Source organism: Mobula hypostoma, chromosome 8 (assembly GCF_963921235.1).
Source record: "Mobula hypostoma chromosome 8, sMobHyp1.1, whole genome shotgun sequence".
NCBI lineage: Eukaryota > Metazoa > Chordata > Chondrichthyes > Myliobatiformes > Myliobatidae > Mobula > Mobula hypostoma.
Genome location: NC_086104.1, coordinates 144,795,031 through 144,808,580, shown reverse-complemented (window position 1 = coordinate 144,808,580; position 13,550 = coordinate 144,795,031). Strand labels below are relative to the sequence as shown.

At 45.1% G+C, this 13,550-nt stretch overlaps 1 protein-coding gene across 1 annotated transcript in view; it reads left to right on the top strand.

The window, feature by feature from the left end:
* LOC134351028 (probable JmjC domain-containing histone demethylation protein 2C) overlaps positions 1-13,550 on the top strand; it is an 84,930-nt gene that overhangs the window by 65,499 nt on the left and 5,881 nt on the right. Inside the window, exons 16-20 of the mRNA XM_063057010.1 lie at positions 938-1,109; positions 2,276-2,366; positions 5,830-5,960; positions 9,418-9,537; positions 12,847-12,986. Coding sequence (XP_062913080.1) covers positions 938-1,109; positions 2,276-2,366; positions 5,830-5,960; positions 9,418-9,537; positions 12,847-12,986 — 654 coding nt within the window. The remainder of the gene's footprint in view (positions 1-937; positions 1,110-2,275; positions 2,367-5,829; positions 5,961-9,417; positions 9,538-12,846; positions 12,987-13,550) is intronic.

Genomic DNA, 13,550 nt, shown 5'->3' with positions numbered 1-13,550 from the left:
ACAAGGGGAGTTGAGTATAGGAGCAAAGAGGTCCTTCTGCAGTTGTACTGGGCCCTGGTGAGACAACACCTGGAGTATTGTGTACAGTTTTGGTCTCCAAATTTGAGGAAGGACATTCTAGCTATTGAGGGAGTGCAGCGTAGGTTCACGAGGTTAATTCCTGGGATGGCGGGGTTGTCATATGTTGAAAGATTGGAGCGACTGGGCTTGTATACACTGGAATTTAGAAGGATGAGAGGGGATCTGATTGAAACATATAAGATTATTAAGAGATTGGACACGCTAGAGGCAGGAAACATGTTCCCGATGTTGGGGGAGTCCAGAACCAGAGGCCACAGTTTAAGAATAAGGGGTAGACAATTTAGAACGGAGTTGAGGGAAAACTTTTTCATGCAGAGGGCTGTGGTTCTGTGGAATGCTCTGCCTCAGAAGGCAGTGGAGGCCATTTCTCTGGATTCTTTCAAGAAATAGTTAGATAGAGCTCTTAAAGATAGCGGAGTCAAGGGAGATGGGGAGAAGGCAAGAAAAGGGTACTGATTGTGGATGATCAGCCATGATCACAGTGAATGGCGGTGCTGGCTCGAAGGGCTGAATGGCCTACTCCTACACCTATTGTCTATTGGCACATTCATAAAGCTACCGTACATTGTTCCATCAAATACTCCAAGTAGTGAGAACACAGATTAGATATTGAGTAAAGCTGCCTTCAGAGCAGAGATACCTAATCTTTTTCTAATGCCATGGACCAATGCTATTAAGCAAGGGGTTCATGAACACCAGGTTGGGAGCCCCTGCTGTAGACTGTCCCATCAAACATTCTCGGTGCAGCCACATTACGGGTTAGATCCAGACCAAAGCTTCCTCTGTACTGTTCTGTAGTAGTTGAAAAGACTCTTGTCTTGGATGTTGACCGATTTGTTTTTGTTTTATTCTGAAGCCTGTGCTGGTGTCCGGGGTCCTGACAGCTACAGACAGTAACTCCTGGGGGCCTGAGTGCTTGAGGCAAGACCTGGGAGAGCAGAGTGTGAGCTTGGTCAACTGCAGGGACCACTCTGTCCTGACCAGAGCGAGGAGTAAGGAGTTTTGGGAAGGATTCAAGACCAACTCCAGTGAGTACCTCAGTGTTGTCATTGAGTTTCACTCCAAAGTAAACTCAAGCATAAATACTTGGTCAATATAGACTCAGTCGATCTATTATTCTATGCCTAACTCCAGCTCGCTTCCTGAGCTCTCTTCAATGTAAACTCTCCAAGGCTGTAACTCTCTATTAAATTCATCATCATCATCATCATCATCATCATTATGTGCCGTGTCGTATGACATGGATGATCGTGGTCTTCCATCTGTCTTCATTGCCTGTGGGGAAGACCCCACTTCACACTGTTGTTCTTACTCTTTTCTCCATCCATGCCCATGATTGTTCTTGGCAGATTTTTCTACAGAAGTGGTTTACCATTGCCGCCTTCCGGGCAGTGTCTTTCCAAGATGGGAGACCCCAGCCATTATCGATACTCTTCAGGGATTGTCTGCTTAGTGGTCACACAACCAGGGCTTGTGATATGCACCAGTTGCTCATATAACCTTCTGCCAGCTGCTCCCATGACTTCACGTGACCCCAGTGGGGTTGGGGGGGCTAAGCAGGTGCTATCGTAAGGCCAATAGATATAGGAGCAGAATTAGGCCATTTGGCCCATGGAGTCTGCCCTGCCATTTGATCGTGACAGATCCATTTTCCCTCTCAGCCCCAATCTCCTGCCATCTCCCCACATCCCTTCATGCCCTGACCAATCAAGAATCTATCGGCCTCTACCTTAAATGAACATAAAGACTTTCCATCCACAGCTGCCTGTGGGAACACCTTGGCCCCAGGGTGACCTACAGGCTCGCGGAGAGAAGCAGCACCTTCCGCCTCCTTTGGTGGAGACGTTTCTCATCCCGCCACCCTCCTGGCTAAGTAACACTCCTGAGTTTTTAAACAAAGGATTAATGCAACAGATGTTGAAATTGTAAAGTGAAATCAGTAAATGCTAGATAAAATGCCACTCACCTCTAAGATTAGCTTTGCCCACTGATGCTCCCTGATCTGCAGACTGTTCCACATTTTCTGAGCCTCTTGATTAGATTCTATTATTTGAGAGTACCTGGTTTCTATAAATTCACTGAAGAGTTCATGAACTGGTTTAATAAGCAGTTGTGGATGTTACAGTGAAATAGATCATAGCTTCTCCAACTGTCAGACAAGGTGATTTATAAAGGCTATCTGTTCTTCCTGCAGACTGCCACAGACTCAAGGGTAGAAGCTCGAAGATCTTGCGGTTAGATTACTGTGCCTCGGAAAAGGAGTTCTGCGAACAGATGCCCGCTCAGTAAGTGGCAAGTGGTTTTTTTTTTGACTTATGATGGAAGGTATACAATTATAAATGTTGAGAGTGTGTTATCGGGGAGATGGAAACCACAGTGTAAAGGTAATGGAGAATACTGAATTAGGTTCTTTGCCTGGAACTCTGGGTGTTTGAGTGACTATGTCACTATTGTGGGAAAGTTAGAATGAGGGATGCATTAATAACAATCAAAATAAAGACATGGAGGGAGAGATCATATATTACAGTTGATAAGGTCCCTGTGTTTGAACGACCTTTCTCTCCCTCAGTGCTGTCAGAGAATGGTGCAGGAGCAAGGTTTAATTGATGCGATTTGTGGATTGGACTGTAGTTCACATTATGATGCATTTTCTGGTTTCTGGTCGCTCCTTTTTCTCTTTGCTATTTTTGGCCGATTTTTTGAATCGGGGTGGTCTGCAGATAAAGGACTGAGCTGAAGTGAATACGGACCCTTTTGTTTGCATGTTTTTGCTCGTTCTTTCTTGTTGCCGTACGCGCAATCTTTGTTTTTCGCGTGTGGAGAGAGGATGTCTGATTTTCTTTCAATAGGTTCCACAGTGTTTCTTTGTTTCGTGGCTGTCTAGGGGGAAGACAGACCTCAGGGTTGGACGAGGGGTGATTGATAAGTTCGTGGCCCAAGGTAGAAGGAGTCAATTTTAGAAAACCTAGCACATTTATTTTTTCTACATTTACACACTTAGTCCAGCGGTTGTGGAGCATACGGATCTCTTCTTTGTAGAAGTCGGCGTTTTGGACCTCCAGAAGTCGTCCACAGCAGGGGTGATTGATAAGTTTGTGGCCTAAGGTACTGTAGAAGGAGATGAGGAGAAACTTCAAACTTTCTGCATTTGCACTCAAAGAGTTGAACTGCACGTGCTTGTAACGAGAGCTGTATAACTCATCTCCTTCTACCTTGGGCCACGAACCTATCAATCAGCCCTGCTGTGGATCACCTGGAGGTCCAAGACGCTCTCGTTGCATACACGTGCAGTTCAGTTCTTTGAGTGATACTGCAGAAAGTTTGAAGTTAGTAACTCATCATCTTCTACCTTAGGCCACAAACTTATCAATCACCCCTGCTGTGGACCACTTTTACAAAGAAGGGATCCATATGCTCCACAACCGCTGGACTAAGTGTGTACATGTAGGAGGGGACGATGTTGAAAAATAAATGTGCTTGGTTTTCTAAAATTGACTCCTTCTACCTTAGGCCATGAACTTATCAATCACCCCTCGTATACTGCATACATACTTTAATAATAAATATACTTTGAATCATTTAAGTTGTATAAACAAGAATGTAGTTCGTACTGTGTAGTATATTGTGAAGGTAAATCAGAATGGCCTCTCTTAATTGTTCGCTAGCTCTAAATCCCTCAAGGCCTTTCTTCTGGGAAGGTAATTTTACCACTGCACTTGGAGATGGCCTGTGGACTTCCTTGCATCTCCTCTCCATGGCAACCTGGCTGATGCAGATGGATTACGGAAACACAGCAACACACATTGCTGGGGGTCCTCAGCTGGTCAGGCAGCATCTGTGGAGGGGAACTGGATGGTCAGTATAAAGAGGTGAAGGGAAGGGGTGCAGCAAGAACTGGAAGGTGATAGATGGAGGAGGGGAGAGTGGGAATAGTGGCGGAGACTGGGAGGTGATCGGGAGCAGCAACAAAAGGCTGAAGCTGATGACCTTCTTTAGACAGAGGGTGATGAATTTGTGGAATTTATTGCAACAGGCAGCTGTGAAGGTCAGGTTGTCAGGAGTATTTAAGACACAGATTGATAGGTTCTTAATTGGACATGACATCAAAGGTTACGGAGTTGAAGAGGGCGATAAAAGGATCAACCGTGATTGAATGGCAAAGCAGACTCGATGGGCCAAATGGCCCAATTCTGCTCTTATATCTTATGGAATCAAGTGAAGGGGTGAGGAGGGCAGATGAAAACAGTGGGGGAAAGGTCCCATTGGGAAGAGTGTGTGGGTGATGGACTAATGGAGAAATGTTGAGAAGGGGAAAGGAGCAGGGTGATGAAGGGGGTGGGGTGTAGACGAAGAACTGGGTTCAAAGTACATATGTTACCATATACTACCTTAAGATTCAATTTCTTGCAGGCATTTACAGAAGAAAAACGAAGTGCAATAAAATTTTATGAAAAAAAAGTACATAAAGACTGACAAACATCAATGTGTAGTTAATGAATTTTACCAATAAGAAATTAATACTGAGAACATAAGTTTTAAAGAGTTCTTGAAAGAGAGTCTGTAGGATGTGGAATCAGTTTGAGTTGTGGTGAATGAAGTTATCCATACCAGTTCAGGGTCCTGGTGGTTGCAGGATAATAACTATTCCTGAAGTGGTGTGGGCCTAAGGCTTCTGTACTTCCAACTCCAATGGTAGTAGGGAGAAGAGGGGATGGCCTAGATGGTGGGGATCTTTGATGGATGCTGCTTTCTTGTGGTGGTGGTCCATGTCAATGTCTTCAGTGGTAGATCAGGAAAAGAGAGAAAAGAGACCGTGGGGATGCAGTTTCAGGAATCTGGAGAATTCAGTGTTCATGCCTTCAGGGTGTAGGTTACTCAGGATGAATGAGGTGATGTGCCTCTAGTTTGTGTTCAGCCTTCTCCCGGCGGCGGAGGCAGCCGACACCAGGCACGTGGGTGTTGGAATGCGGAATTGAGATGGCTAGCTGCTTTGCTTTTAGTTAGTTGCACGGTGGGTTTTTTTTTGGGGTTTTTTTTTTCTTTTTTCCATTGATATATATAAAATCTAGTATACTATTATGTTATCTTGGTTTCTTATGCTTAAATTACATTGTTTGTAGTATTTTCTTTTTGGTATTGTTATCTTTTGGAATTTTATTATACTTTAACATTGTACTAATGTTTATATGGCTTACCTTTTTTGTATACTTACTCAATAAAAAGATTTAAAAAGAAAGAAAGAGATGGCTAGCAACTGGGAACTCCAAATAGACAGAAACGCCAAATGGTTACAGCACCTTTGGCCCATCAAGTCTATGGGAGCAATTCAACTTGTCCCACTCCTCCACCCTCTCCCTTTACACCAGGGGAGCAAAACCAATGACAGAGACATCCGCAACCCCCAGCCCTTTACATCCCACTTTTTGGCCAATGCATGTACTTTATTTTGTTTATTATATTCTATTCAGAGATACAGAAGAGTAACAGGTCCTTCCAACCCATTGAACCCACACTGACCAATTACACCCTTGTGACCAATTAACCGACTAATCAGTACGACTTTGGAAAGTGCCAGGAAACTTGGAGCACTCAGAGGAAACCTACCCGGTCATGGGGAGAATGTTCGGACTCCTTGCAGAGTGTGAGGGGATTGAACCCGGGTCGCGGGCGCTGTAACAGCGTCGCGCTAAACACTAGGCTACCGTGCTGCCCCCTCGAGGCCGGTGTGACCCTGTTCCTGTTCTGCAGGTTCGAGGAGCTGCACAGAAGCTTGCCGTTACCGGAGTACACCAGGAATGATGGAAAACTGAACCTCGTGTCCCGCTTCCCGGAAGACACTGCCAAGTCTCAACTGGAGCTGAGGGTGTGCAGTGTGTACGGTGAGCAGTGCCCTGTGATTTTTAAGGTCTTGATTACTGTGACAGAGTGCCTGGGTGGAGATAACATCTCTACCAAAGGAAGTGTGAGGCAGTGCTTCCCTCCGTTACCCATGGGCAAAGTGTAGCACCTGCTTAGTCGTCCCTCGTCACCCCCCTCCACCCCGATCAGGGTCACGTGAAGCCATGGGAGCAGGTGGCAGGTGGTGGCTGGTCATATGAGCAGCTGGTGCACATCACAAGCCTTCTGATGCCAGGCAGACATTCTGAATGGCTGGGGTCACCTGTCTTGTAAAGACACTGCCCAGAAGAAGGCGATGGCAAACCACTTCTGTTTGGGGGGTGGGGGGGTGGAATTGCCAAGAACAATCATGCTCGTCGAAAGACCATGATCATTCATGTCATACGACGTAGCACATACTGAATGAAAGATTGCTCTAATGTCGAGCAACACTCATTGCCAGCAAGCCTCCTTGTACTGTGGTAAAAGGGTGAGATGAGGGGGAAATAAATAACCCTGGCCAGGCTCCAGAGTTAACTGTCTTCAGAATGGGGCCTTGAGACCTTTGTTTGTAATGACAAAGTTAAGAACTTTATCCTGTTCTGTGAGTTTGCAGGAAAGCTGAACCAGCATGTTACCAACAGAACAGGGGACATTCGTCTAATTTTGCAATAAAGTACGTACCTCCCACGGTGCTGCATGACAGTGTCAACCTAATTTTACTGATCATCCCTCAAGAATTGGAAATAAGCCAACTGTTTGCTGACTCGGAGACGAGTACTACCCTTGGCTGACAGTAGTGTTCCCATGGAGGCACTAGAGATTTTGTAGATGCTGGAAATCTTGAGAAGCACACACACAAAAATGCTGGTCAGGCAAAGTAGAGGGGAATAAGCAGCTGCTGTTTCGGGCCGAGACCCTTCAGCATTTGGCGTGACGCTGTTACAGCTCAGGATGTCGGAGTTTGGGGTTCAGGTCTAACACTGTCTGTACATCCTTCCCGTGGAGCGCGTGAGCTTTCCCCAGGTGCTCTGGTTTTCTCCCACAGCCCCAAAGCCTACTGCGTAGGTTAATTGGTCATTGTAAATTGTCCCATGATTAAGGTTACGTTTCATCAGGGCTGTCGGGAGTTCCTGAGCCTTCTCCATGCTGTGTCACTAAATAAATAGATAGATACGTAAATTAGAACTCAAGAGTTCCTCCAGCATTTTGTGTGTCACTTTACCCTGGTGAAGATCAGAAACCCTGTCACAACTTTGAGTGGGGGACCTCACCACCTGATCCATTTCAAGAGTGATAGGGAAATGAAGTGCAAAAATGGGTCCTTCAGCCCATTGTGTCCATGCTGACCATGAAGTACCCATCTATACTCATCCCATTTTCCAGCCTCCTACCTCCTATATCTTGGCAATCCAAGTGTTCTACATGTTCTTAAATGTTACAAGAGTCACAGATTCCACCACTCTCTCAGGCAGTTTGTTCGTGATTCCAGCCACCCCCAGAGTGAACAAAATTCTTCCTCAGATCCCTTTAAACTTCCTGCTCGTTACCATAAAATTCAGGTTTCAAACACCTGTGGGGGAAAATATCTTTTTTTTTTCCTCTATCTATGCCCCTTGTAATTTTGTTCATCTCCTAGATTCCCCTTCAGCTTCCTCAACTCCTCAAACCTGGCATGTCCAAACCTTTGATCTCAATGATCATCTTGGTGAATCTCCTCTATATCCTCTCCAATACATCACACCTCACTTACAGTGCGTCCACCAGAACTGTATATGGTATTCCAGCTATGGCCTGATCAATGCTTTAAATAGCTTCACCACAACTTCAATCCACACCCCTAGTAATAAAGGCAAGTACCCCATACACCTTCATCACTTTATCTATCTATGTTGTCTACTTTAACGATCTTTGGATTTCCACACCAAGGTCCCTCCATTCTTCAATCTCTAGAGCAGGGTTCCCAACCTTTTTATTACTATGGACCCCTACCATTAACTGAGTGCTCTGTGGACCCAGAACCTTTCCATTCAGGATTATATTTCATCTGCCATTGTTTTGCTCATCTTAGCAAGTCAAGAGTATCATGCTATAACCCATGATTTCCATCCTGACTATCAGCAGTCACCATCGATTCCCATGTCATCTGCAAGTTTGCTTATACTGCATATGACAAACCATAAATATCCCAGAATCACTAGTCATAGCTTCCAATCACAGGAACAACCCTCCTATTACCAAGCTAATGTTGGATCCAATTTGCCTTGGATTCCTTTAATTGCATCTCCCATTGGGATCTTGTCAAAGGCTGTACCAAGTTCCATGCAGACTACATCAACCACATTGCCCTCAACTCTCTTTGTTACCTCTTCAGAAAAAAATTAATTCAAATTGGTCATCAGATAGGATCGGCCCTTAACTAAGGAGTTCTGACAGACGTTGATTAATCCTTGCCTTTTCCAATTATGGATTAAGACCATAAGACAAAGGAGCAGAAGTCGGCCATTCGGCCCATCGAATCTGCTCCGCTATTTTATCATGAGCTGGTCCATTCTCCCATTTAGTCCCACTCCCCCACCTTCTCACCATAACCTTTGATGCCCTGGCTACTCAGATACCTATCAATCTCTGCCTTAAATACACCCAATGACTTGGCCTCCACTGCTGCCTGTGGCAGCAAATTCCATAGATTCACCACCCTCTGACTAAAAAAATTTCTTCGCCTTTCTGTTCTGAATGGGCGCCCTTCAATCCTTAAGTCATGCCCTCTCGTACTAGACTCCCCCATCATGGGAAACAACTTTGCCACATCCACTCTGTCCATGCCTTTCAACATTCAAAATGTTTCTATGAGGTCTCCCCTCATTCTTCTAAACTCCAAGGCATTACAGTCCAAGAGCGGACAAACGTTCCTCATATTAACCCTCTCATTCCCGGAATCATTCTAGTGAATCTTCTCTGTACCCTCTCCAACATCAGCACATCCTTCCTTAAATAAGGAGACCAAAACTGCCCACAGTACTCCAAGTGAGGTCTCACCAGCGCCTTATAGAGCCTCAACATCACATCCCTGCTCCTATACTCTATTCCTCTAGAAATGAATGCCAACATTGCATTCGCCTTCTTCACTACTGACTCAACCTGGAGGTTAACTTTAAGATTAATCCTGTCCCTCCAATGTTTTTCCTATAACTTCCTTATCCCTTGCGTACCACACTTATCTCTTGTCCCCTTGAGAAAAGGTGCCACATTTTGCTGTCCTCCAGTGATGTGGCTCCTCAAATACGTTCTGCAGAGATTTAAGTCTCCATGGGGCCCTAGCAATCTCTGACAGCAACCGGGGACATATCTCATCAGTCTCTGGATCTGAATCTTCATGCTGCGGCTAGAATGACATTCTTATTTTTTGAATTGTTCTTTAGAAGTTGTTTTGACAAGAAAACTGTGTTTGTTTTGCAGGCCTGAGCCTGGATGATGGTAATAAAGGAAGTACCAATCTCCACCTGGAACTGACAGACACACTTCACATCTTGGTCCATGCGGAGCCACCAAAGGAGGACCGGGACACCCTGGAGAAAGGTTCATTGAAAGCTCGCTCTCATTCTGTCTATCATTCTCTGCTCCTCCTCACCTTGTGTGCATGTGACCTTTGCCCGGGTCACTCCCTTGTAGTTTTAGCCATGCATTCCTTGTCTTGGAGTCCATGTGCAGTGGATCCATGTTGTGCTGATCAACAGCTTCAGTGAATGAGGTCAGTCTGAGTATCTTAGAACGTAAAATTAGAATTTTAAAAAGCTAGAGATGTTGGAAATGTTCAGCAGTTCAGGCAGCATCCATGGGGAGGGAAGCAGAGTCAGTGTTTCATTTCAAGCACTCTTCATTGAAAATGGACTGTGCAAGAGGTGAAAGGGTGAAAAGATCAAAGGGAATGTCTGATAGGACTGGCATTGTCAAGGTAACAACTACAGGTTGTTAGAGATAGAAGCCCGAGGTGTAGACTCAGGAATACCGTCACACTCAGATCTAGAAGGATTCCTCATTGACTGGTAAAACAAAACTGTTACAGAAACAGCAGGGTTGCTAGCCCTGAGTTGAACCCCTGAACCTGGAGGACCGGTGGACTCTACCCTTTGACCTGTTTGGCATGGGTGACCCTGCCCAAGAGCCAAAGCATAAAGCCTTGACTCCAGTCGACACAGTTCTCCAGATCATTGAGGCACACAACCCTCTGAAGCCAACAACAAGGTTGTGGTCTTCTTTTGCATACACAATAACCACATCCTTCCATTTGTTGCACATTCATGTACCTATCTACAAGCCTTTTAACCGCCTCGTATTTGCCTCCACTACCACCCCTGGTGGTACATTCCAGCGTCTGTAAAACAAAATTGCTCACACATCTATCATCACCGTCATCATTATGTGCTGTGTCGTACGATGTGGGTGGTCCATGGTCTTTCCATTACTATGATTCTTCTTGGCAAATTTTTCTACAGATGTGGTTTGCCATTGCTTTCTTCTGGGCAGTGTCTTTACAAGATAGGTGACCCCAGCCATTATCAATACTCTTCAGAGATTGTCTGCTTGGCATCAGTGGTCACATAGCAAGGACTTGTGATATGCACTAGCTGCTCATACGACCATCCACCACCTGCTCCCATGGCTTCATGTGACCCTGATCAGGGTGGGGGCGGGGGGTTGCTAAGCAGGTGCTACACCTTGTCCTAGGGTGACCTGCAGGCTAGCAGTAGGAAGAAGCACCTTACACATCCTTTGGTAGAGGCGTATCTCCACCCCACCACCCACATCTCTATTCCATCATAAAAAAAATCTCTCTGCAGCCTATCGCAGACATTCCCTTTGTTCTCTCCACTTCTCCCTTCTCTACGATTTAAAATAAGTTTATTTTCTCTCTTTTCAATTCTGATGAGCTCTTGTGAAACATTGACTCTTTCTGTCCCCACTGACCTCTTCAACATTTTGCGTATTTTCTATTTTTACCGCAAAGCAAGATTCGTATTGTCCTCGAAGCAATGTGTTTGGATTTCTGTGACATATTGCGAGGCTTCAGGCTGTACAAGGACTTAATAGGATTTTTAAAGATTATTCACTATTGTGAAAGACTATTGTATCGTCATAGTTACTGTCACATTGTCCAAAATCTGTTCAACATGCATCAGTTTACACAGAGCTTCACATTATGGGCTAACCTCAGTGAGCCACAGACCTGTTACATCAGAACAGTGAACCAAAAGACAAATTATCCAGCTTGTCAGCCGGTTGATCGGGGTCTCTAACAGGGTCAGTACAACTGCCTTCCATACAAAATGGAGTTGCCGCCATTTGATCGGTTTTGAATGCGAGGCTAAAGGCCTTCACCCAGTTTGTAAATTGATTTTTCTTATATTGTATCACTGTAACACTGAAAACTTTGATTTGCCATTTCATTACAACAGTGCACTGAGGCAGCACTGGGAGGAAAAAAAAATCAGTTCAACTTGCACTAAAAGCTAGAGGAACTCAGCAGGCCAGGCAGCATCTATGCAGAGGAATAAACTGCTGATGTTTTGGGCCACGACCCTTCGTCAGGACTGGAAAGCAAGGGGGAAGAAGCCAGAATAGGACAGTGGTGGAGGGAAAGGATTACAAACTGGCCAATGATAGGTGCAATCAGAAGAATGGAGAAGGCAGGTGGGTGGGTGTTGGTGTGTGGGTGGGGGAATGAAGTGAGAAGCTGGGGTGATTGTTTAAAGAGGTAAAGAAGATGAAGAAATCTAATGAGAGTGGACCATGAGAGAAAGGGAAGGAAGAGGCATACCAGAGGGAGGTGAGAAGAGAAGAGAAGAGGCAAGAGGGGAGCCAGAATGGGAGGAGAGAGAAAGGGCATGGGGGGAGAAATTACTAGAAGCTGGAAAAATCGATGTTCATGTCATCAGGATGGAGGCTACCCGGGCAGAAGATGAGGTGGTGCTCTTCCAACCAGAGTGTGGCCTGATTGTAGCAGTAAAGGAGGCCATGGAGGCAAGGCACACTGTCAGCAGGGCAAGCGATACTGGAGTGACGTGGTAGCGTATTGGTTAGCGCAATCACTTTACAGTGTCGGGGCTCGGTTCCTGCCACTGTCTGTTAGAAGTTAGTACATCCTCACTGTAACCCTGTGGGTTTCCCTAAGTGCTCTGGTTTCATATAGTACAACATCACACTGTACAGGCCTTTTGGTCCATGATATTGTGCCAAACTTCTAAACTATGCTAAAATCAACCTAACCTTTCCCTCCTACATGGATATAAGGAAGATGGAGGGATATGAACATGGTGTAGGTAGGAGGGATTGGTGTTTGGGTGTTTTTGATTTGCTTCTTATCTAGTTCGGCACAACATTGTAGGCCAAATGGCCTGTTCCTATGCTGTACTCTTCTGTGTTTTATAAACCTCCATCTTTCTATCATCCATGTGCCTATCTAAGAGCTTCTTAAATTTGAGGTTCCTCCCACATTCCAAAGACGTACGTTAAGTTACGTTGGCTCCGGAATTGTGGCGATAGTTGCCGGTTGCCTTCAGCTGGTTTGCTTTGATGCAAACAATGCATTTCACTGTATGTTTGCATGTACATGTGACAAAATAATGCTCATCTTTCATCTATAAAATGGAAAGCCAACTCCTCACATCGAGAAAGGACGTATTGAGAGTAGAGCTTCATACTCTATGTAATGTGACCAAGCTGGTGCCCACTGGTTAGTGGTGTTTCTCATTTATGTCTGCAGTTTGCAAAGCCACAAGTTGAAAATCAAAGTCTGTCCAAGGGAAGCGGGCTGTGCTGACGGGGAATGATTTCAAAGGTCACCCTTGTGTGTCCTGTCAACAGTAATTGTTGTGTTATTTTAAACAGCAATTCTAACCAGCCTGGAGGGAGACGCAGTGGACGACGCAGTAATAAGGCGACTGAGGGACCCAAATGAGAGGCCTGGAGCTCTCTGGCACGTCTATACCAGCCAGGACACAGAGAGGATAAAGGAGTTTTTGCAGAAGGTAGATTTTGTTTACCTGTTAGAGACAAAATGACCCACTTTGTAACCAGGCACTGGAGAATGATTCTTGATAGGAAGAGAACTTACATTGGAGGTGCGAAAGGACTTGGGAGACCAAGTTGAGGATTCCTGTAAGCTTAACTTCCAGGTTGAGCTGGAAGTAAGGAGGCAAATGCAATGTTGGCATTCATATTGAGAGGACTATGATATAAAAAAACTGGGATGTACTGCTGAGGCTTTGTAAGGCATTGATCAGACCACATTTGGAGTATTGTGAGCAATTTTAGGCCTGTTTCTAAGGAATGGTAGTGCTGGCTCCATAGAGGACCAGAGGAGGTTCACAAGAATAATATGCACATGCAAGGCTCAATATGTGCAGAATTTTCACTGACTCAGTAAAATTCAGGACGATTGGGGGGGTGGGGGTGTTCTCACTGAAGCCTACGAAATGCCAAAAGGCTGGATAAGCTGGACATAAAAAGGATGTATCCATTAGTAGGTGAGTCTAGGATCTAAGGACACGTTCTCAGAATAAAGGGACATCCACTTAGGACATAAATGAGGA